The sequence below is a fragment of the Ambystoma mexicanum genome, chromosome 3p, assembly GCF_040938575.1.
Source record: "Ambystoma mexicanum isolate Mex_15411 chromosome 3p, UKY_AmexF1_1, whole genome shotgun sequence".
In the NCBI taxonomy this organism is placed as follows: domain Eukaryota; kingdom Metazoa; phylum Chordata; class Amphibia; order Caudata; family Ambystomatidae; genus Ambystoma; species Ambystoma mexicanum.
This window is the reverse complement of record NC_090925.1, coordinates 734,168,024-734,190,459: the sequence shown is the minus strand read 5'-3', so window position 1 is coordinate 734,190,459 and position 22,436 is coordinate 734,168,024. Positions and strand designations below refer to the sequence as shown.

At 43.8% G+C, this 22,436-nt stretch overlaps 1 protein-coding gene across 3 annotated transcripts in view; it reads left to right on the top strand.

Annotated features, from left to right (window-relative positions):
• Positions 1 to 14,062, top strand: part of RUSF1 (RUS family member 1) — a 525,229-nt gene extending 511,167 nt beyond the window's left edge. For all 3 annotated transcript variants that reach the window (XM_069651622.1, XM_069651621.1, XM_069651620.1), the window contains exon 15: positions 11,980 to 14,062. In XM_069651622.1, the coding sequence (XP_069507723.1) occupies positions 11,980 to 12,074 (95 nt within the window). In that variant the 3' untranslated portion in view covers positions 12,075 to 14,062. The remainder of the gene's footprint in view (positions 1 to 11,979) is intronic.
• Positions 14,063 to 22,436: the final 8,374 nt, after the last annotated feature.

Here is a 22,436-nt window from a genome sequence, read left to right as displayed (position 1 = left end):
ACAACTAAGTGATATTCAAAACACCTTGAAATGGCTGGCTGACTCACTCCCTATGGTCCTCCAAAAGCAATGAACTTGTTCTCTTTTGTCTTGGAATACTCGAGGCTTCACTCATCTTCTTACCTCTCAGGGTTATCTTCCGCTTATTGGTACTCAAGATTTTTTCCTACTCCAGGAGACTTGGCTCATGTCACCACTTCTCATGGACGGTTATGCTATACACTACTGTCCAGCTAAGAAAGGACCCAGGGGTCGCCCATTTGGTGATTATTGATTGGAGTGAAGAATACCATCCCTAGTGTCAGGTTAACAACAACCTATGAGGACTATATCTGTGCAATTGAAGCAGTATTAGGGATGGATGTCACAGCGATAAAAGTGCTCATAATCAATGTCTACAACCCCCCGGGTGCTAAGCATCGAGAACAAGAAGCACTCCAAGATTTAATTGGCAAATGGAGAATGAACACCGGGTCTAACCACATTATTCTTGCCGGCGACTTGAATTGTCATATTATTGGGGACCGGGGATCTGTTCACAATAATGGCCTACACCAAGACAGCAGAATGGAGACTGTATTAGAGGATACCGAGGGTGAATGCTGGCGTCTATTCTTCAAATGTTGGGACTTGGAGATAATGAATGGTCGAACCCAGAGTGATAGACCAGGAAAGAGTACCTGGCATCAGGGACTGTACCAGAGTACAATCGACTATATTTACACCAGTACCGAAGTGGCAACTAAGGTCCTTGATATGTCAGTAACCCAGAGCCCTTGGAGTGATCATAATCCGCTTATTTTGACCATAGATACTATTTTCTCCATTCCTCACAATATCCATAGCGGTGAATTAATTGTAAACTATCCAGCAAACCGAATTATCTGGTCTGACAATGATATTATTAAGGCCTCTAGGGTTACTGACCAGTGGAACTTAGATTATGCAACAAAACTAGGTGCCATGTTGCCCGATGAAATTGAAAACTGGATAACCAGTTTCTCGGGGGAACATGCGATATGCAGACGCCCGTTGGCACTGAAGGAAATGTCCTCGAATCCCCCATTTGATAAGATAATTCGCAATGCAAAACGTAAACTTAGGGGAGATATAAGGAAACTCAGAACTACTAACCATTCTTTAAATCTAATTGCCCTCAGTACCCGAAAATTAAAAAATAAATACCATACGTGGTTAAAACACTGTAAAAAAAATCTGAAATTGGGCAACTGGTGTAAAACAGTAAGTGTGCTTTGCTCCAGAAATTCCTGTAATATTTGGGCAATCCTAGGGGGAGCAAAGAGTAAAGGGAGAATCCCACTGCTGAACCCAATAGGTGCCCAGGAATGGGTTTCCTTTCTTGAAATGTGTAATGGAAGTGGCGCTGGGTTCGAAGAGTCATCTGGTTATATCGCCCTAATACCTTCCCCCTTTACAGTCACTATTAATGATCTATTAAGTAACATCAAGAACTTAAAAGCTTCTCATGCCCCGGGACCCAATGGACTTTCCAACGCAGTCTTAAAGAGTAATCCCCTATTTTGGGCACACTTAATGAAGTTACTGTTCGAGAAAGTAATAGCTGACGGTAGAGTGCCGACCACATGGCAAAGGGCCATTCTGATACCAGTTTTTAAAAAGGGTAACAGACTGGACCCTTCTAATTACCGACTCCTCTCAATGCTAGGTAGCACTGGAAAATTATTTGCTTCGTTCCTACTAAAAAAGCTACAAGCATGGGTGGAAAAAACGGGGATTTTAGACCATTTTCAGAGCGGCTTTAGACCTGGTTACTCAACGTCACACAATTTGTTAGTCATGGATTCATTTAGGAACAAGGCATTACAGCCCAATAGTCCACCTTTATATGCTCTTTATGTCGACTTTAGGGCAGCTTTCGACAGAGTCAATAGAGCTCTACTCTGGCACAAACTTAAAAGTTGGTCTTGTCCTCCAGCTCTCATTTACTATTTAGAGTTACTTGACACAAACACCTTGGTACAGCTACGCTTAGATAATATAGGTAATTTAACACGCCCAGTTACACAGTTAAGGGGTGTTAAGCAGGGCTGTGTTACTGCTCCCCTGCATTACAACCTCTTTGTCTCAGACATACCTGAATACCTTCGGGGCATACGGAATTGTCCCCCAAAAGTGGGTAAGACCCAGTGTACTATCTTGGCCTACGCCGACGATGTTGTGATTTTTGATCACACATTCAGTGGACTTCAGAGATCAGCGGTTAGGCTGTGGCAATATGCAGAGGCGAATGAATTGACTATCAATCAGAATAAAACCGAAGTACTTCTATATACTGCAGGTAAAGTTGCCCGCCCCACTATGTATGTTGGCAGGCTTGAAATTAATTACACAAACTCCTATAAATATCTAGGAGTGGAGTTTTATAATAGAGGTAACTATACACTCTGTATCCAGGCAAGAAAGATAAAAGCAGCTCAACTTACAGCTTTAATATGTAGGTTTACCCAGGATCAGAGTGGCTATTCAATCTGGGGTGCAAGACAACTTTATGTACAGTGTTTCATACCTATGGTCACCAATGGGCTAGAATCATTGACTAACATGAATCTAGACTGGCTTCAGCTCTTGGAGGGGAAATTCTGGAGACGTATACTTGGTCTCCCTCAATGCATCCCGGTGGCAATATTACGTTTAGAACTAGGGCTTCTTTCCCTTAAATCTGTTGTATTGCGTAAGAGAGCTGAGCTTTACATTAAGATTAAGAACAATCCAACTAACCCCTTATTGAAATGTGTAAAAGATCATATGGGAGGCTGTAAACAGTCTAAATTGGAGCAAGATATGTTGGCGCTGAGTGAGGCAAGCGGCTGGTCCCCGTGTTGGGGCCAAGATAACCAAAAGATGTTTTACTGTCTGCAGAAGTCCATCGCACTTTGGGACTGGCAGGAGAATTATGTGCATTTGGCTACCTTGAAAAGTTATAGTTTTGTGACTTATGTCCTCTATACTTTCAAGAAGAGTCAATTATATCTCAATCTCTGTCCCTCCCCTGCGTTGAGACGTTTCATCTTGCTCCTGCGCATCAATTATCTACCCACATTAGTAAATAGACCTTGGGTTCATGTGTCTCGACAATCTATAAAAAATTGCAGAGTTTGTGGTATTTCATCCAACCCTGAAACAGCAAGGCATGTGTCACAGTGCCCATCGATGAGTCACCATTATTCCAAGTATTTCAGAACTTATGTACACAAAATGGATCATCTGGGATCTCATGAGTTCTGGAATTATTGTATTAACACTCTTAACTCTAGGATCCATATTGCACTATTTAACATCTGGTTAATTGCCGAAAAACAAATGAGTAGTTGTGATCAGTAAGAGGTATTATTCTTCGCTCTGATCTTAATGACCTGACCGAAGATCTGACTAATTTGTATACCCCTTCTGGGAAATTTGCTTATTAAGTGTGTTACTAAGGTTTTCTTCTGTTAATGTACACATTAAGTATATGTATTTATACGAGAAAGTCCAATGAATTGATTGACATTTGATGTACTGATGTATTAATTATTAAGTAAGTATTCTAATTTCTTGTGTTTTTCTGTAAATCTGTGTTAAATGTGTAAAGTTTAATTTTTTTTAAAAACTGTATCACATTACAATAAATAAATAAATAATGTTGTCAGAGATTGGCCTATTGGGTCAAATAAATGGGCAACTTCATTAGGACATTTTAATTTTAATGCCTGTATTAGGATTGAAAATGATGGTGAATTAATGTTTTATATCTACACTGGATGTAATTTGTATGATATCAAATTCTTTCCTATGTTTGTACTGATGTATTTGTCTAGAATGTGTATTGGAATATGGTTTTTGTGAAAGGTCTGCTTTTTTGATCATATCACAATAATGAAAAAATCCAATGAAGGCTTTTTCGCTCTTGCAGAGCTCAGCGTCAGAATGTTAGTTTTTGCCACATTTATTTCCAAATACATTTTAGAGGCATAATGATGGTGTGTTCAACTGTCTCCTTAACCTTATGGGCATCTGGTCCAACGGACCAGATCGTCCGCATCAAGAAGCCACTAGACGGGAAACCTATTTATCTGAGGTGGAAAAGCCTGCGATTCCTCTGAGCTGTTTTATATGTCTGACATGAACAAGTTAAATAACGCAGGGGAGAGGGTACACCCCTGCTTTAAACCTCTGAATCACAAAATGTCCTTAAAAGGTTTACCCTGCATATTCAAGAGGACTTGTGGGAAGTCTGACAATACCGTTCTTTTAAAATGTACAATAGATAATGCAGGCAGCCCCGGGCTTTAAATTTGCCCCATAGCTTTTGTCTATCAACACTGTCAAAATCCTGCTTTAAATCTATAAAAGCCAGGTAAATAGGAGCGCCTATTTTTACGGCCCTTGGAAAAAAAATATTTCAAATAAACCCATCTAAAGAGGTGCCAAGACCTTTAACCAAACCTGAATGGTTCATTTCAAAATGAGAGCTATCTTTCACCCACTGATTCAGCACATCTAATAGTAGTGAAGCAAACATTTTCCCGGGGACGTCTAAAAGCGCAATGGGTCTGTAGTTTTGCGGACAAGTCCTATCTTCCTTTTGAAAAATAGGGATATTTATGGACTTTTTGTCTATGTTTGTGGAGTTTGCTTATTTTTGAGTACTTGTAAAATAATTGTGCATAACACATCCACCCATAGGTCCGGGTGAGTCTTCAGCATAAAGTTGGAGAGCCCATCTGGACCGGGAGCATGAGAAGTACTGCCTTTCTTAATCAAATTAAGAACCTCTTCTTTATCCAAACTCCGATCCTGTGTTTTTCCCAAGTAAGAAAACCTTTTGCCAGAGGATGGCTGAATTTCAGCAAATAGATTGCTGAAATGTTCTATCCAGGCCTTTTCCCACACTGGGATTATTTGCAGCGCCACATGTGTGGTGTCTCCACTGTTTATTACCATTTATCCTCCGAAACTCAGGCTGATGTTTTGAAGCTAAGACAGCATTCTTAATTTCTGCATCTTTTTGAGCCATTATAGCTTTGTGGCCATAAAGTCAGTTCTTACATTTAGGCTTCGATTTCTTAGTTTGCTTCACATAAATAGAAATATCAAACTTGGCCAGCTTCTAATGTCAGCTCGTAGGGATCCCTTTTTTTCTTGGACCAGCAGGTCACAAACATCCGTATGTTTATACACAGGGTTGTAAGAGTCAACTTTCTTGTGAGCGAAGGCACACAGTGCCATCACGTATAAATCGGCTGTTGGGTTGCTGTTTACCTTCAGATTGTCAAGCATATCTAATAAATAACCATTCAATCTTTCCACTGCGTCAAAAGTCCAGATTAGCCGATTCCTTCCTTTATTCACTTCTAGAGGGTGATCAGAACTACCTTCAAATCAGTTGATCACGGGAATAGACCATCTAGAGCCTAATATTCTGTGATCACTAAGGGTTGACGGTAATACCTCCAGTTCCATTACTAATATACAAATATTGCCTGTTAAAAAATGTAATCTAAAATGGATTCTTGGGGTTCTCTTCTCCAGGTTGGCCCAGCCGGAATATCTCCCTTTACAGACCCATTTAACAAACGTAGCCCTCTCGATTCCATTGGTACATTTCAGGCCATTCCTCAATTCCTGGCAGCTGCCCGCCCACACATTTGTGAGGGGGAAATGGGCGTCCAAAAAAGGACAGGTGATATTCAAGTCCCCGCAAAATATTATTGCGGTAATGGAAGCATCCTCTAAAGCGGCATCCAAGACTTCCACTACAGAGTCAATAAAGGCCTCCATATGGATCCCCTCCAGGGTTCCAATATATATTTATTAAAATCAAGGCCTCCTACCCCTTAGAACACAAATCGCCCCACACAATTTTGGAGGCCTGCAGAAATCGGTTTGGCGAAAGCCACTCTCTAAGAAGTAAGCCTCTGACATTAAGGGCTGCTGTCAGAGGCCTGAAGCCGGGCGTCCTTGGGGCCCTTTTAAAGATGGAGTCAGTAAAATTGAATACCCCTCTAAAACTGGGACATCAGTGAGCCATGCTTCTTGCAGACAGAAGACGTCAAAAGACGTTAATATGTTATCCCCTGGCTGGAAAGAATTGACAAAACTTCTTGTGTCTAATGACCCAAAAACATATCTCTCTGTGGTTCCTCCTGGTATAGTTATACAGACTTTTCCTCTCCCATTAAGGCCCCTGCCAGCCAAGACCAGTTTTTGACCTTCATCTTCTGCCCAAGGGCTTTAAAGGATTCCATGACTCTGATTGTTCCCACAGTTCCAAATGAGCATGACACTTTCAAGGGACTATGGGGAAAGGGGCTACTCTTCTATCCACCATCAGCCCTGTATTTTCCACTTTCCTTAAAGCTAGGGCCTCATCCCTGTTGTCCTCTGAGAGGTCATAGCATAAGGGGAGCTGCCTCTAGTGAAATATTCATCTCCAACCATGAACCAATATTAATAAAAAAGACTCCATCCAGAGCTCGACTGTTACAAGACTCGACCTGATCTGTATCCTTTGACTGGATGGATCGTACTATTGGTACAAAGTGAAACAGGTTGAGGCCGTTGGTACGATTCACAATGATGCTCTTCTTAGATATTGGTAAGCGTTGCAGTAAAAGGCATCTCACAGAAGTATGTTGTTATGGGTGGTGAAAATCATGTCTAATAGATTTTGACACCTGCTCCCCTGAAGCTTTACTTATCGGAGCTCTTTTTCATTCTAAAGTGTAAAAGGTGGCAATGGTGGCTGGGAGTTTCTGGGGGCTCAACTGATATTTCATACTTTGATTACTCGTCCGAGACGATTTCACCATAATGGACTTAGCAAGCACTTGTGCTCTTTGTTCAGGATTTGGCAAGGTCCACTCTTACCTGCTCCTCAACCGTCTACACAGAGCCAACTGATGAGTCAAATAATTCTCCCATTTCTTCAACTTCCCTTCTGTGTTCTTCCTACAATGGATCATTTGTTACAAAAGTGGAAATCTGTGTTTGTGATGCAATTGCCTCTTTCGCTCTCTTTTTCCTACGTCCCTCTTCCTGAACAACTGCAAACGAGATGGTAGCCAGAGGGCTCGTTAGTGCACGCAAGAATTTCCTGGAGCCACATTTACACGATTTTGCCACCGCTTTTTGATTCTTCATTTTTTCGATTTGTTAGTTCTCTTCTCTTTATGTACAGTGTAAGGAGTCGGGAATTAAACTCTGAAACAAGGGGTTCATAGTTTTGGTCAATGATCTTTATTAAAATAAAAGGGTTTGGAAAGATGCCCCTCCATCCCTGCACTAGAGGAGTTTTCCTACTAAAACAAAGGATCTGTCATTCTGAAGCGCTCAGACTGTCCAAAACGAAACGTCCTGTGTCCAAAGATCTATTCTGACCCTTACATCCTAACACAACCATTCTAAAGTGGTAAGTGAAAATGTCTTTGGCCTTGAATGATGTATAAATGTTCGAAAAGAAAAAGCAAACACTCCAACACAAAAAGTTCGAAAGGATAGAGTTGTTTGCTCCATAGGGTGATTCCCTTCCCCTGAATTTCTCTTCACTCTGGTTTCCATTCAGAATTATCAGCCTCTTGAGCATCAACATGACTGGTGCACAAAACAACTTGACTCTTGGACTTTGCCGTGTTAGGATACCTGGTGTACTCTCCTGCCAGGTTTCTTTTCTCCTTTAATAGATTTACTGTGCCTTTTCAAGATGTGGTCTGATCAGGATTTCTTGAATCAATCTCGTATTACACGTTGTTCATTTTAATGCCTGATATGCTTTCCTGTCAGGGCTTTCTCAAAAACATACATGTTCACAATTAGCATCCATCTGGTATACTCTCCTGCTAGGGCTGTTTTATGTGGACTCTGCACACATTTCCAATACTTATAGTCTCTTATATTAGCTTTTTCTGGTATCGTATCTGCCTGGTATACTATTCTGCCAGGTCGCCTTTCACATGTGTATTGATTACACTCACATGGTTTTAAGTCTCTTATTCTGATTACTTTTCCCCTTTTATAACAATGTTTACTTGTATGTATTCTTTCAGGGGCTGTTTTGTTCATTAATGGTGTTTGGCATGTCTGCCAATATGCCCTGGTGTCCCTGCTTCCCTTCCGTGGACTCACTGGTTCTTCCTAGTGTATTTCGTCTCCAGCGGTGAGCTGGCAACAAGCGTTTGGCATCCTGCTCAAAGCTTCTGTTTTTCGGCTTCTCTGCTCTTTGCGGTTCTTGCTGTGCTCTCTGGCGTCTTCCCGAACTCCGGTAAGGTGTAAGCAACCGTCTAACACCTGCAAAAATGCCCAGAGGTCTTCTCTCGCCTTCTGGCATCCCTGCAGCATGTTCTTTCTCACGGTCCGCTTCCCTTCTCCTTCTTGATGAGCCGTCTGGCTCCATGGAATGCCTTCTAGTCCCTCGGTCTCTCAGTCGCTTCTGAGATCTGCAGTCTACTCCCGCCAGCAGCTCTCCTTGGTCAGGTGCTTCAGCTGTTCAAATTTTCCTGTGGTAGGTAAGCGCTTCAAAGAACTATAGGCGTGGCTTCTTCTCTTGGCCTTGGGTGATCTGTGTTACTTGATCCCTCTTCCTCGTCGCAGTATTCTTGTGCTTATGTGAATGGAAGTCCATTCTTGATGACTTGCATATGAGGTTTGGGCAAATGTTCTTAGTGGTTTTCAAAAGCAGGTCAGTTTTTGATGGTTTGTGTACAGATCTGGTAAAAAGGTTTTCGAAACTTTTTCTAGGTGGCTGAGGGAAGGTGTAACAATACGCCAGTAAGGCATTAGGTATGGGTGGGATATCCTCTGAAGAAAAAGGGGGATAACATGTCTTACCCGATGATGCCATGACACTTCCCCGAAGGTTGTCTCCCCCAATGTGATCCTCCCTCATATAGCCACCCCCAGGGTGAGGATCAGGCGGCGGCTGCCCTCCCCTGGCCACATGAGGGGAGGTCTCCGCCGCAAAAGGAGTGATGACACTATCGGATTCCTCAGAACAGATTCTTTCCTTTCATAAAAAATTGAATAGTTACTTTGCGGATCAAGAGTAGCGTCTTGTACTATATATGGTAACCAGGGAGGAGGAAGAGGATCTTGGTCCAGCAAAAGGGCGTCATGAATAGCGATGGTCGTTTGATTGCTCGAACAGGTTTAACAACCTGCTTGACAGATCCACCTGTGTCTGCAATTGTGATTTTCTTTTCTTTTTTACAATGCTCTGAGCACTCAAAATTGTCAGAACATCTTCTTGAGCCACATTATTTACCCCCAGATTCTGAACAGCTAACTGTGGCCATGGTGGTTTGCAGGTCGTAATAAAACCCTCAATAAAAGAGACTTTTCTGGGCAAGAAGGTTAGCAACACTACATGATCACTTATTTTAGCATCTTGTGATTAATACAGCTTAACCAAAGTAATTAGGGTAAAATTTAAAGTTGGTATAGATGTACCACTTATCTGCAAGTTTATCGCGGCTTCTTCAAGATTATGTAACGAGAATTTGGTTGAATTTGTTTCTGATTAACACAAAGAGCTCTGTGAGGCATCAGGATAAAGGACAGGAGACGCCAAGCAGGGCACCTCATTGCCTGCATTCCACCGAACCTACGCGGTTTGGTGTAATGCAGGCAATGAGGTACCCTGCGTAACATCTTGTGTCCTTTATCCTGATGCCTCAAAGAGCTCTGATTACAGGATTTATCATATAAGGATCCATTATTTCCCAAATCAGCAGGCCTTTCCGGGTTAGGAACATTTGAGATTTGATGTGATCACAGCGCCATACCAGGAAGATTATAATCCGGTTCCTTTGTCGCAAGTGGAACAAGCAAAGTTAGAATTGACTCCACTGCTTGGATCACTGAGAGGAGAGTCTGGAATCTCCTCCGGGCCTCACGGTTGAAGCTGGCTGACTGCTTGTGGTACCTCTGTGGGAGGATTCTGTTTGGGGAAAAACGTTGTAATTTTAGGAATAGAGGCTTTAAAAGAGGTAACTCTCTCAAAAAATGGAGATGCAAAGTGCAAATGTAAATTGGACGCAAAGCGATCTTGAGCCAGCAACAGGTGATGGAATATAAGGTGAGCTGGTATGCACTTACTTAGCAGTTTGTATAGCGTTCTTCGTGTTATTTAATGGGTACGCAGCCAATTCCAACAGCCCCCCTGTGGTCGAGCTGACATTAGTTGCCAAGGGGGCCAAGGGAGCCTTGCTCCTCAACACATATGCATACAACATTTTGGGGCAGGACCATACAGTACCCCAGGGAAGCAAGCTCAGTGAGGGGCAGTTCTTACCATCCTCTCTTCAGCGGGTAGCGTCAGGCTTCACGTTGGACTGTCGGTAGACTTCCACCATTTTCCACGTCACTTTCTGCTCTAATCTCCATTCATAAACATGAAAAGTAGTTCACAGCGGAAAATCTCTTAGCCTTTATAAAAGACAACAATATAGATGACCGAAGAAAGCGCTCATTGGCATTCCTCCCGGCCAAGACTACCAAACTGTGAGCACACTTGTCACCCTAGGCTTCACACTTAACTTTGCTTTATTATTTATTTTTTATTTACTTCTGTAAGTGGAGCAGACATTACCACAGCGTCGTTGACAAATTTGCTGATTTATGCTGGTTTCGTATCTAGCTCTCACTATTGTAGTTGCAGACTATCCCGCACTCCTCAAACTCCAAAATCAACATATTGTGCAGTTTAACTAAGGAGATATCCAAGCACATACATGCTCCCCGAGGGTTAAATACCTCACTAAACCTTACCGCTCAGGCTGCGAGACCGTGCACCTCCACTAGACCTCTGCAGCTGCAAGAATTGAGCGGACTAAGTGTAGTTCTTCCGCTGCATGGCGTCAATATCCAGGGTTCTGCCGTGCCTCTCAGAGGCTTGATACTGCCTCCGCTCTGGCACTAAAAACCCACTCACTGCACGGAGTCACACCACACGCAAGTTGTTTCCTGGATCTGAAACTCAGCCGACAGCCGCATCTCAGTTGGTGGCCGGCCAGAGAAAAGAACCCAAAGCATCAACCTTCGCTGCATCCACTTCATACACTGCAGCCGCTTCCGACAGCAAAAGAGGTTGGCTTTTAACTTCCTCCCCAAATGTTGGTTTCCTGTTCTGGAGTGGGGTTTGGGCCTGGTTACTGCCACTTGGATTCCTTGGCCTAGCTCACTTTTCTCTCTTTGACTATTTAATGACAATTTCTGCATCTGCATGAGGAAAGCCAAACGTGCTGTCGCTTCCATATCACCAGGAACGCAGCTCCTTGAACCCTTTTAAGAAGTCTGTCTGTGTATTCCCTTGGTTCTACTGGGGCACCAGCGAGTGTTTGGAATTATCGCCATAATTGGTATGGCAAAACCCCATCCATAAGGTAGCCCTTAAAGGGTCTGGGTGCCCTATGAGTGTCCCCTGACCATGACCTTTAGGCCAGGGCCTTGCTCACAAGGTGTATAATGGGCCATCTTTTAAAAAAAAGAAAGTGATGGGGGGGTTGAAGAAAATATCTCCACTGGCTCGACATTATAGACTCCTGTCTCCTTGGTTTTCGCAATCATCGTGACTCAACCACACGCTTCCATGTTTCAGTAGCAGATACACACAGTGTTCAGTACTGGAAATTCTAGGATCAGCTGTATGTATGCATTCTGGAAGTGGGAATCATGGGATCAATAATGGGCACACTTGGTTCAATAGTAGTTTTCTGGGGATTGACACTGGGGTAATAGGATGGATCAGGATTTATTTGTGTTTTCTGCAAGTGCTTGACAGACAAACATGATGAGCTGAATGTGAGTTTGAAATCTGGCTTCCAATTGGGTTCAATTGAGGTGTCTCATTTGAAGAGGAGGGATCTTAATGGTGCCTACAGGGTTGGGAATCAATTGCATGTTTAGAGCCCCATTCATGGTGTTTTTTATTACAACATTTTTCTCTCTCCCACTCTCTCACAGGCCTCATAGCATCAGGGTGGGTAACGGACAGACACCTACTGGACTTTGACGAATGGAGGGCGGATTGGCATCTTCTGGGAAAGAAATCTGAGTAACACCAGAACAATTTGACTGATTCCAGAGAGAGCCATGTATTCCAACGACCAACAAATGGATGCCAACGTGGATCACAGCACCTCTCAAAGTATCGCAGAACAAAGGCTTACGGATAGTAGAACCAGTTGTTTGATACCAGGATTGTAACAGAAACCTGATAGTAGGACTTGCAGTACATAACAGCCCATTACCAGAACCAGCATTCACACAGTGGTGATTAGTCCTACCATTCGCTTGTGCTCCAGAATCCTAGAGTTAAACCTGCTACCTGACCTAAAATGGTTGAGGGCGAGCTGAGAACTTTTGTTGTCTCAGTACGTAGTACCTTTCTCTTCTGGCTACAGTTTGGGTCTTTTCAAGTTGGACAGAAACAAAGGGAATAACATGACTAGAGGTAGCATATTTATAGAAAGATGAATATTTCAATTGAATTAGTACAGTAGGGGAGACTGAGAATAGATACTAATTCCTCACCCCTCTCTGCTCTCACATCAGACAACGAAAAGTAGCCTTTCTGTTTGTGGGGAAATGCCCAGAGGCAGGACTAAGATTTAGATTTGACAATGATCATCCATTATTTATTTCTCTCGAGGGATAAAAACGGAGTCGGTCAGATCGAACTCCGACCAACATACTGACAGTGTTTAACAATTGGAATTGCTCAGCCATCTTAAGAAAAGAATACAAGCAGAGTTCATAAACACTTGCAAAACTGAAAACAGTACTTCCCACCTGGCACACCTTGGGCGAGTGGGACCCTGTGGTTTCAACTTGTTTCAGGATGAAGGATGTCACAACTGCTTCTTCCATGATACAGGCCAGGATCGTAAAGACCCCTGTTTCTTCTGCAATGCGTTTGATAGTTTAGTGCACAGTGTCTCACTTCACTTATGGTTTTCACTGAACTGCTCAATCTAAGTTCAGAATGAAGCAGCCGTGGCTTTGCCAACACATTTTTCATTGATACTCTAGGCAAATGAGCCCAAAAGAGCAATTCCTGGGACCTCACAGGCTGACACGCCAGTCACAGGATTGGTCCAGAGCTCTTTCTTTACCAGGATAGATCGACCTTCTTACTTGAATACCCAAAGCTACTGCAGAGCATTCTTGGATGAAGAAAACTCCTTCTGATCATGTGATTTTAAACTGTGCCCAAATGCTATTTTGTATCTCCATTGCTCCCTAAATCAAATCCCTCTGCTTACCCTCAAGGTTGTACCATCAAAGGTAGCCTGTGTCCTACTCTTCAACTCACCCATATATGACCATAAGGATACCAATGCACAATGAGACATTTCACACCCACTCAAAGACTTCACAGACCCTTGCCCTTAATTTTTTTTAAAAAGGTGGTGTGGAGGGAATAAAGTCTGGAATCTGTATTCATTGACAAGATTGCATTTTCTAGGCTTTGAACCCAGTCTTCAGTCAAACCTAATTCATGGCAAAAGCACACAGAATGAACCCAGCAAGAGATGAACATTGCCACAACTACAATACCAACTCTGCAGTGCGTAAACTAATCTACCAGGTGATGCATGGGAATGTCTCCTACCAGGATCCCCCTAATCGGAACCACTACTGTGCAAATACAAGGACTGATGTTATGAGGGGTATATCCCATATTCCTCTATTAATTTAACAAGCGCCACAGACCTAGTCAAGGTACGTAGGTGTGCACAGTCTTAAGTTTCTTCTGGTCTGGGCTTATCTCCTGCCTCCGTCCACAGTGTGCTCTCAGGGATATTCCATCTCAAGAGACAGGGATTCATTTTAAAGAAAATTACATGTATATCGACAGAAGCACATCTGTGTCTGGAAGTACTTTTCTCATAGTCTGTCGCACATGGGATCAACAGACACCTACATATGCACTCTACCGCCATATAGAGGAGGCAGAGAAAAAAGCGTAGTTATTTTATAAAAATGTTCTAAAACCAAAAGAACTGGATGAATTCATGTGAAGATTAAAGCTCTCAATTTGGAATGCTTACTTTGTTTGAATGATGCAAGGGTCTGGGGATGGGGGCAAGGACTGCAATATAGTTCAGCTTGGTGGTGTGCAGAGTGTGGGGATCTCTGCAGGGACTTCATAATTCTGCTGGTGTACAATGCAACTAGTTTCTCGTTGGTGGTTGGGGTTCAGATTTCAGTTTTCCAGGTCTCTTAACTGAAGGTCACTCTACAGGTGTAACGCACCTCCACCGCTGTCCATATTCTGAGGAGCCTCAGACAAAAGTGGTTCATAGTTTTGGTCAAAGACTTTTATTAAAATAAAAATGGTTGAGGAAATGCCTCCCTGCACTAGAGGTGTTTCCCTGCCTAAAACCTCAATGTCCGAATGTCCAAAGCAAAACCGTCCTGTGCGGAAATTACAATTAGGGTAATGTCTTTGGCTTTGAGTGGTTTGTAAATGTTCAAAAGGAAAATGCGTAACTCCAACACAAAAGTTCCAGAAGGTTAGCTCCCTATTCCAGAGAGCAGCTTCCTTCCCCTTAATTCTCTTAATTCAAAGTGCAACTGTTCCACAAAAACAACTTGGCTCTTTCTCTTTATCTTGTTAAGATACCTGGTGTACTCTCCTGCCAGGTTTACACTCCTTGTTTCCACGCAGCCTTTGGCTGGTCCTGATATATCCTTCTCAGGCCCCTTTTATCTGATGTACTTGTTGCACATTATTCAGTCTGTTCTTGCCTCGTGTGTTTCCCTATAAGAACTTTCCCATGTAAACACACTTGCACTAGCCTGGTATACTCTCCTGCCTGGGCTTTTTTTAACACACTTGCAATTGCCTGGTATACTAACCTATCAGGGCTTTCTTTAAATGCACACACTTTGCAGTTTTACTTCTCCTGGTGTTCTCCTTTCAGGGCCTTTCCCACGTATGGTCTGCACACACGTTTAAATGTAATGATTTCTTGGGTTTACTTTATCTAACACAGTACCTGTCTGGTACACTATCCAGTCACTTGCTTCTTGTTCGCTCTCCCTTTCAACAAAAGGTTAGGTTAGAATGACCTTTTCTTTCAAGTATTTCATTCATATTTCATATAAAACTTGTATATCAACAAGTCAAAGGCCATACCACAAGGCCGTACCACAAGGCTACCAAGTCTCTCTGCAGCACTGCTGCGACTAGAGAGCACACTGTGCTGCAGAGACTTTACAAAGGGCAAAGAAGCCTGGGGCTATTCATCATTGCCTGTGCCGATTGATTTTGCCCAAAAGATGGCCGCCATGGGTCTGCCTGACCCTCGACATGCAACCAACGAGCCATGCGATTGGCCCCATTGCCCACTTAAGCCATTGGATCATCCGAGCCGGGAGGCGAAGCCGGCCGTCCCCAAAGGCTGTACCACAAGGCTACCAAGCCTCTCTGCAGCTCTCAGCTGCTCCCTGCAATATCTTGATACACCCTGCCTTACATACATATGACCAGACTTCAGATCCACCCTTAAATGCCTGAGTTCACCAACGAGAAAACCGATTAGACGGTAAGGCACATCCTAACTATAGACCAACTAACTTCCTCAAGATCAAATATCCACATAACGTTTTCAAATTCCTTGCTCGTTTCATAAACATTTCCGACGCTAGCAATATTCAGCTACCCGACCCCACACCATTCCTCTCACCTTGCCGACTGACTTGGAGACTACCCGCACCAGAGCAAACCGGCCCAAATTAACCATGTTACCAACTTCAGGAAAACCCATTCACGCCGCCCAACCCTCCAGCGGTATCTGTAATCAATGTCAGCATGCCTCCTCGACCCTCTGCCACCCAGCTCCGATACAGCATTTTGCGCTACAGTCATACAACCTACAGGTGCAGAGCAAACGACTCCGCTCTCACTACCGACACCCCATCCAAACGTAATCGTAACAGCAATCTGTGCAGAGGAATGTGCAATAAGCTTACCTCTCATGACCTCTCGTGCCTCTGTGTCCCCTAAACAAGCCCACAGCAACAGCCGCACTTCCTGGAACACTTGGCCTTTGAGCTCCCTCATAGCAGCATCACAGAACTGCCTAACACGAGCGACCAGCTTGCACCGACAAACAGCTCCTCCCATTAGAAGCAAAAATTGACCGACGACAAACTCTGACGCCCTCAGCACCGACTCGGCTACATCCTCCAGCACTCGCTCTTGTCCCTCAAGAACTACAATTGCGACCACATGCCATAGTCCCATTTTAAACATTGTTCCTGGTATCAGACCTGTACCCAATGTTGTTACTGGCATTGGATGTGAACCCAATGTTGTTCCTGGCATCAGACCTGTACCAAATGTTGTTCCTGGCATCAGACCTGTATTAATGATTGCCTCTCACCATAGCTATGCATCTAATGTTGCTCCTTGCTCTAGAATTGCTTCAAATGTTGCACCTTGCTCTCGCCATGTACCAAATGCTGTGCCTTGCTCTAGCCCTGTTTCAAATGTTACTCCTTGCTCCAGCCCTGTGCTAAATTTTGCTCCACGCCGTAGCTATGCACCAAATGTTGCTTCTTGTCTTTGCCTGATCTCAAATGCTGTTCTAAGCACTAGCCCTGTTCCCATTGGTGATCGATACCATAGCCTGGCCACAAATACTTACCTATGCAGGCCCCCCCACCGATGGCACTTCTGCCAAAGCTAACGCCTCACTTGACCTACAATCCATCACTATCGCCACCCGTCACAGAGATTCTCACACAACCGGAAAGTAACAATCCTCCAAAAAGTACTCTTAGCCTGGCTCTGATCAATGCTCGCTTCCTCCCTGCCCATTCCTTAGATATCCATGACCTCCTAACGGCTAACAACCTTGCCCTAGCTATCACTGAAACCTGGCTACATGCAGCCTCAGTCCCTGCTCTAGCATTGGCAATTTCCCCTGACTATACCATTTTTAGAAGTGATGGACTCACAGACAGAGGTGGAGGGACTGCCTTAATTTCTAAAAAATCTCATACACATTAGGCAACTTTACACTTTGTTCAACGAACCTTGTGACATCCTCTCACTAAAACTATCTGTCACCCCTCACCATCACTATTACTATCCACATAATCTACTGCCGCCCGGGCGCCATCATCACCTTCGAAGAAGACCTCCACACATTAGGACACAACTTAAAGCTCACTTCACAAGTAACCCTCTTAGGTGACCTTAACCTCGGACTCAATGACCACACTGACCTACCAACCTCCTCTCTTGCCAAATCACTCTTGGCCCTAGGATTTTGCCAACTAATCAATAACCCCACACCTATCAAAAGACTAGCTGACCTCAATTGCAACACCTCCATTGAGGCCAACACGTCTTGTCCATGGTCGGACTATCACAATTACCTTCTCTATGCCCTTGGCAAGACACACCAAACCCTCCTCCAAGCAACTACCCCCCTAAGTGGCTTGCAACTCGAGAAAACGTACCAAAGAGAACATTCTACCCTTCCTTGACCCACTTAAACTGAAATATTCAAACTTCTCAGACCCTCAAATCCTAGCTGAGCTCTACACCAGCACTTTAACTGCTGCTGTCAACACTATCGCCCCTCTAATCCAAAAAAAAAGCCAAGCCCACATCTCACACTAACTCATGGTATTCCCAAAAACTAGCCGACCTTAGGGCGAAAAAAAGAACTGCAGAATCCTGCTGGAAAAACTCTCCTACTGGCGCCCTCAAACATAACTTTACTAGCCTGGCCAAACAATATAAACAAGCTATCGTTGCAGCTAAAGCCACTAACTTCAACACTAGGATAGCCAATGCCAACTCTGACACGCAAGAGTTATTCACTATCCTCGGAGAGTTAGAATCTCCCATTCCCCAAGCCTCCCCCGTGAACAAAGACCTTACATGGTGCACTAGCATACAAAACGCTATGTTACAAACAATTGACATGCTTAAAAAAAATAGCCATCAAACAAACTAACCCTAAACACACTCATCAGGACACCCCTGCCAGCCACGCCACCAAGTGTAACACCTCTGACACCCCTCGGTTCAGATTCAACAAAATCTCTACCCTGAACACACTTTACATCTTGATGGCTTAAGGCTTTTCAAGATAGGAAGGAGATATCAGCCCAGCCCCACCCATCAAAGATTGTGCAGACACACTAGCCCCAATCATCGCAGCTTTCGTCAATACATCATTTGCGACAGGAAAAGTCCCTTCCCTGCTCAAGGAAGCTTGGGTCCTACTGCTACTGAAAAAACTTTTGCTAGATCCTGCCGTACCTAACAACTACAGACCGATCACGACAGTACCATTCCTTCTGAAAATAGTGGACAGAGCTGCTGTTGGGAAGTAGCTAGCGCCTTCCTGAACCCCCGAAGCGCTTTACAATTAGGCAAGACTTCTTTTAACTGTTTCTAAGCACTACAAGAGTCCAGGGGGAGGAGGGGCACTAAAAAGAGGGCAGTTAATTAACTATAAGGTGTAAATAACTATTAGCTGAATACACTTGTAAATGTTAATCTATTTCGTTTTGAAATCTCAACGCACAACAGAAGTAGGCTCTGTGTCAAAAGTAATGCAGCCTGTGCTAAAAATAGACTACAGGCATTGCTGTGGTGTTTGCTAGCACTGGCAGGCCAGCACGTAACTGAGCAGCTGTTTGCTGTCTGTCAAAGAACCCAGGCAGGCTAAGGCTCATGCACACAATGCAGAATTATGGGAAAATAAGGTTTTAAGCGGAATTACTGGACCATATAAAAATGTGAATATAATGAGTGAAGTATAAAAAGCATGACTGGAAAATGTGTTTATATATAAATGTTCATAAGTAGCAAAATGATGATAAACAGGAACTACAATGTATTCTTGCATAGGCTAGCAGTATGTTAAGTAGTATGTCCTAAACGGAAACCCGGCCATGAAGGAAGGAAGACTGCAGCATCCCTTGTAAGGGAAGAAGGACCGTTTTGGATGAGCCATGCCAGTATCCAGTGACTAACTTAACAGTATATAAGGCTCCTGCCTGGCACCAGTCTGGAGGAGCTTGGAATGGTTAGGGACAGAATGACATTCAGGGAGCAGAGTTCTTTGCCCCCCAATCCTCATTTTCTGTAAAGATTCAACTTGTTATCCTTGCAAGATAAGACTCTTGGCCTTAATTCCCTAGAGGGGTGAACTTTAATCTGGTGTGAGCGTGATTAGGGGTACCGCTGTAAGTTGGGCTACCTTTCAGTGGTGACGACCCGACGTGAGCTTTGTTTTTTTACCCCTGTACTTTGTGAAGACCAAGGCCAGTCAGCCACGGCCATCTATAGTGACCGGTCCCCTAAATCAAAAAACACGTGTTTCCTGAGCGGTTTTAGTAGAATCCATTTTAAAAGAAATCCTCTCCGCTCACTGAAGCAGGGCATGGCTCCAGAAAGACAGGCCAGCATGGGGACTTTGTAACGGAGGAAAACTCAAGTGAACAACGTGCATGTGAGTATACTCTTACAAGTGATAACAACATGGGAACATGTAAGTATGGTGATGTGAATGATAGTTTGGTGATGTGGATGATGTACGAGGTCAATGGAATAGGACTTTTTGGTGATGTATTATGGAATAGGACTTTTGGTGATGTATTATGGAACGGGATTTTTTGGTACTAAGGAATACATTGGATAGGATTTCAGGTGATGTGTTAAGTAGTAGATTGGATAAGAGGTGGGTTGTGTAATGAAATTGTCACGTATTTCTGTTTTTCTACTTGTTATAACGGAAAAAGGGAGCCTCAGCGTATAAAAGACTGAGATGAAGAGGAACCTCAGCGTATAAAGACTAAAAGGAGCCCCAGCTTATAAGGACTGGGAAGTAAGGGAGCCTCAGCCAAATAGGTTGAGAAGGTAGTACCACACATTATTCTTTTATGACGATAAAAGCAATAGGATCCTCTGCATATTAAGATGGGGAGGTGGTATTGCAAAGGATATATGGAAAAACAGTAGTGGCTTGCTATAAGGAATGGGCCTGGATTTTAGTCAATTAGTTTTGTATATTTTCTGTTGTTGTCTTTTGTGGTAAAAAAGGAAGGAAGGTGGATGAGTCGCGGTCTGTGTGTGGGTGTATGTGTGAGATTAAAGTGGGGGAAATGTATGAAGGGATGGGGAAAAGTGGGTTGATCTGTATTTTTGTGTAAAAAGTAGCTGTGTGCGCATCATAGCAGTAGGGTCTAAGTGAAGCATTGGGGACGCATGCAACATTATGGAGGAATAAAACACATGCATAGGGTTCTGCCACTGTATTGTGACAGAATGAATAAACAATGGATAGTAGAAATAAAGGAAGGGGGCATGTCCTGCTCCTGGCCAAAGCAGGGCTCCTATAACAAAAACATGCTAGAAAAAAAGTCCATCTTTTTAGTAGCAAAATATAAAGGGAACAAATTCCAAAAAAGAAAAAAGATTCTAGATCTCTGGCAAGTATTTGAGGATATGGAAGATCAGGAAGGTGAAAAAGAGATCCAATGTAAGGGGATATACCCCGTAAGGCCTAAACCTGCCGTAGGGTATACAAACCCAGTCTATAAGCCTCCAGTGGTAGAGAGAGAGTCAACAGGATTATCAGGATTAGCAACTAGGGGGGGGGGCACTCAAGAGCCTTTTGCACCGCCATATAACCCATCCACAAGCGCTGATATATCCCCGTAGCATCGGTGTACCGAGAGGGTCCACAAGCAGATATAAATAATGAGTTAAGAGCATTGTGGGAAAGGTGAGTCAGGTTACAAGAACCTGAAGAAGTATCACCAGAAATAACGGTACCGGTGCAGAAAATAGGGGATTGGAAGTCAGGAGATTTTTTTTATTAGGTTCATCCCTTAGGCAATAAGAAATGTTTGTGTTGAAAAAGATGATGGGCAGAGGGTATGGACGGTCCTGGGACAAGAAGTAGAACAAGCAAGGGAAAATGGAGGGGAAGATCAAGGTGGTAGAAATAATGAAGTGGCAAGGTAAGAAGGAGATCAAGGAGAGGAGATGGCGAGAAACCCGTCCCTGTCACAAGAGGCAGTGAGGAGGGACATGCCAAGAAATAGACCAGATTTTATGGTGGTAGTACAAAATCAGAAGAATAATAAAGGGGTAGAAAACAAAATAGATCTGCAGATGCCTCTTATACATAAAGGAGTAGGGATAGCGCAGTATGTGCCATGGCCACAAATGGACAAAAATAATTTCATTAAGGCTCTCCCACAGCTTATAGCCAGAGCTAGTAAATGGATCTATAAATTTGAAAAACAAATAGCAGGGGTAGCCTTATTACTCAGAGAGTTTACTGGTCGCCATAGTTGAGGACCAGGCTGGGGACATGTGAGCAAGGGCTGGTTACTCTGGGGTAAGTCTTGCAGATAATTAACATAATGGAGCAGCCTTTAATGAGGTAAGGGCAAGGGTATGGGATGCCCTACGAAGGTTGTACCCAGATACCCCTGACTTTCGTTCTTAAATGCAGTGCACAGTGGGTGATGATGAGGACCCAGTTACAGGAAATGTGGAGAGTTGAGACAGTACAATTTTTCTATGTTATGGTAAAGAGGGGATTACCAAAAGAGGTCCAGAAGGCACTAGATAAAATTGTGGGAGGCCCAGAAGCAGCAAACGGACGAGGCAAAACTAGTGGAAAAGAAACTAAATAAGGTTGTCGTCCAAGCATCAGAAGGCACTAGATAAAATTGTGGGAATTGAAGCCAAAGGTGGGCAGAGATACAAAGTATAACAGTCCATCATTGTTAGAGAATCAAGTAGCGGGACAGGGAGACAGCCCAGAAGCGGCAAACGGATGAGGCAAAACTAGTGGAAATGAAACTAAATAAGGTTGTCGTCCAAGCACCAGTGACGGCACCGGCTCAGGGGGAAAGGACAGGAGACATTCAACAACTTGTGAATGCCACAATTGTGGCACTATGGGACGATGGAGGACAGGGACAATGGGATGAGGGGGAAGTGCCCCAACCCGCAGTGGCAGTATAAAGGAGCACCAAGGGGAAGAGGAGGATTTTGAGGAGCAGGAGGCTTTGGGGGGGATAGGGCCCCGGGGAGTAGGATTGGGAACATCACAGTGCTGGTATTTTGGGAAATGGAGGCATTTAGCAAGGGAGTGCAGGAACAGGCCTGGGATGGAATTTAATTAGGGGCCATCACCTCCAGGGCAGGGATTCCATGGGCCTCAAGGAATGGGACAACAGCAATTTGGGCGAGGGGGGCAAAATCAGTTCTCTTATGGGGCTGACCGGCAAGGGCAACATGGGCAACAACTACAGCAGGGTGAGGGAACACAGTTTAACATGATGACAGGGGGAACAGGTGTTCCATTCCAAGGAGTTGCAATGGCAGGGGGCAGCCCCTTTTCATTATCTGGGACAAATACATATTC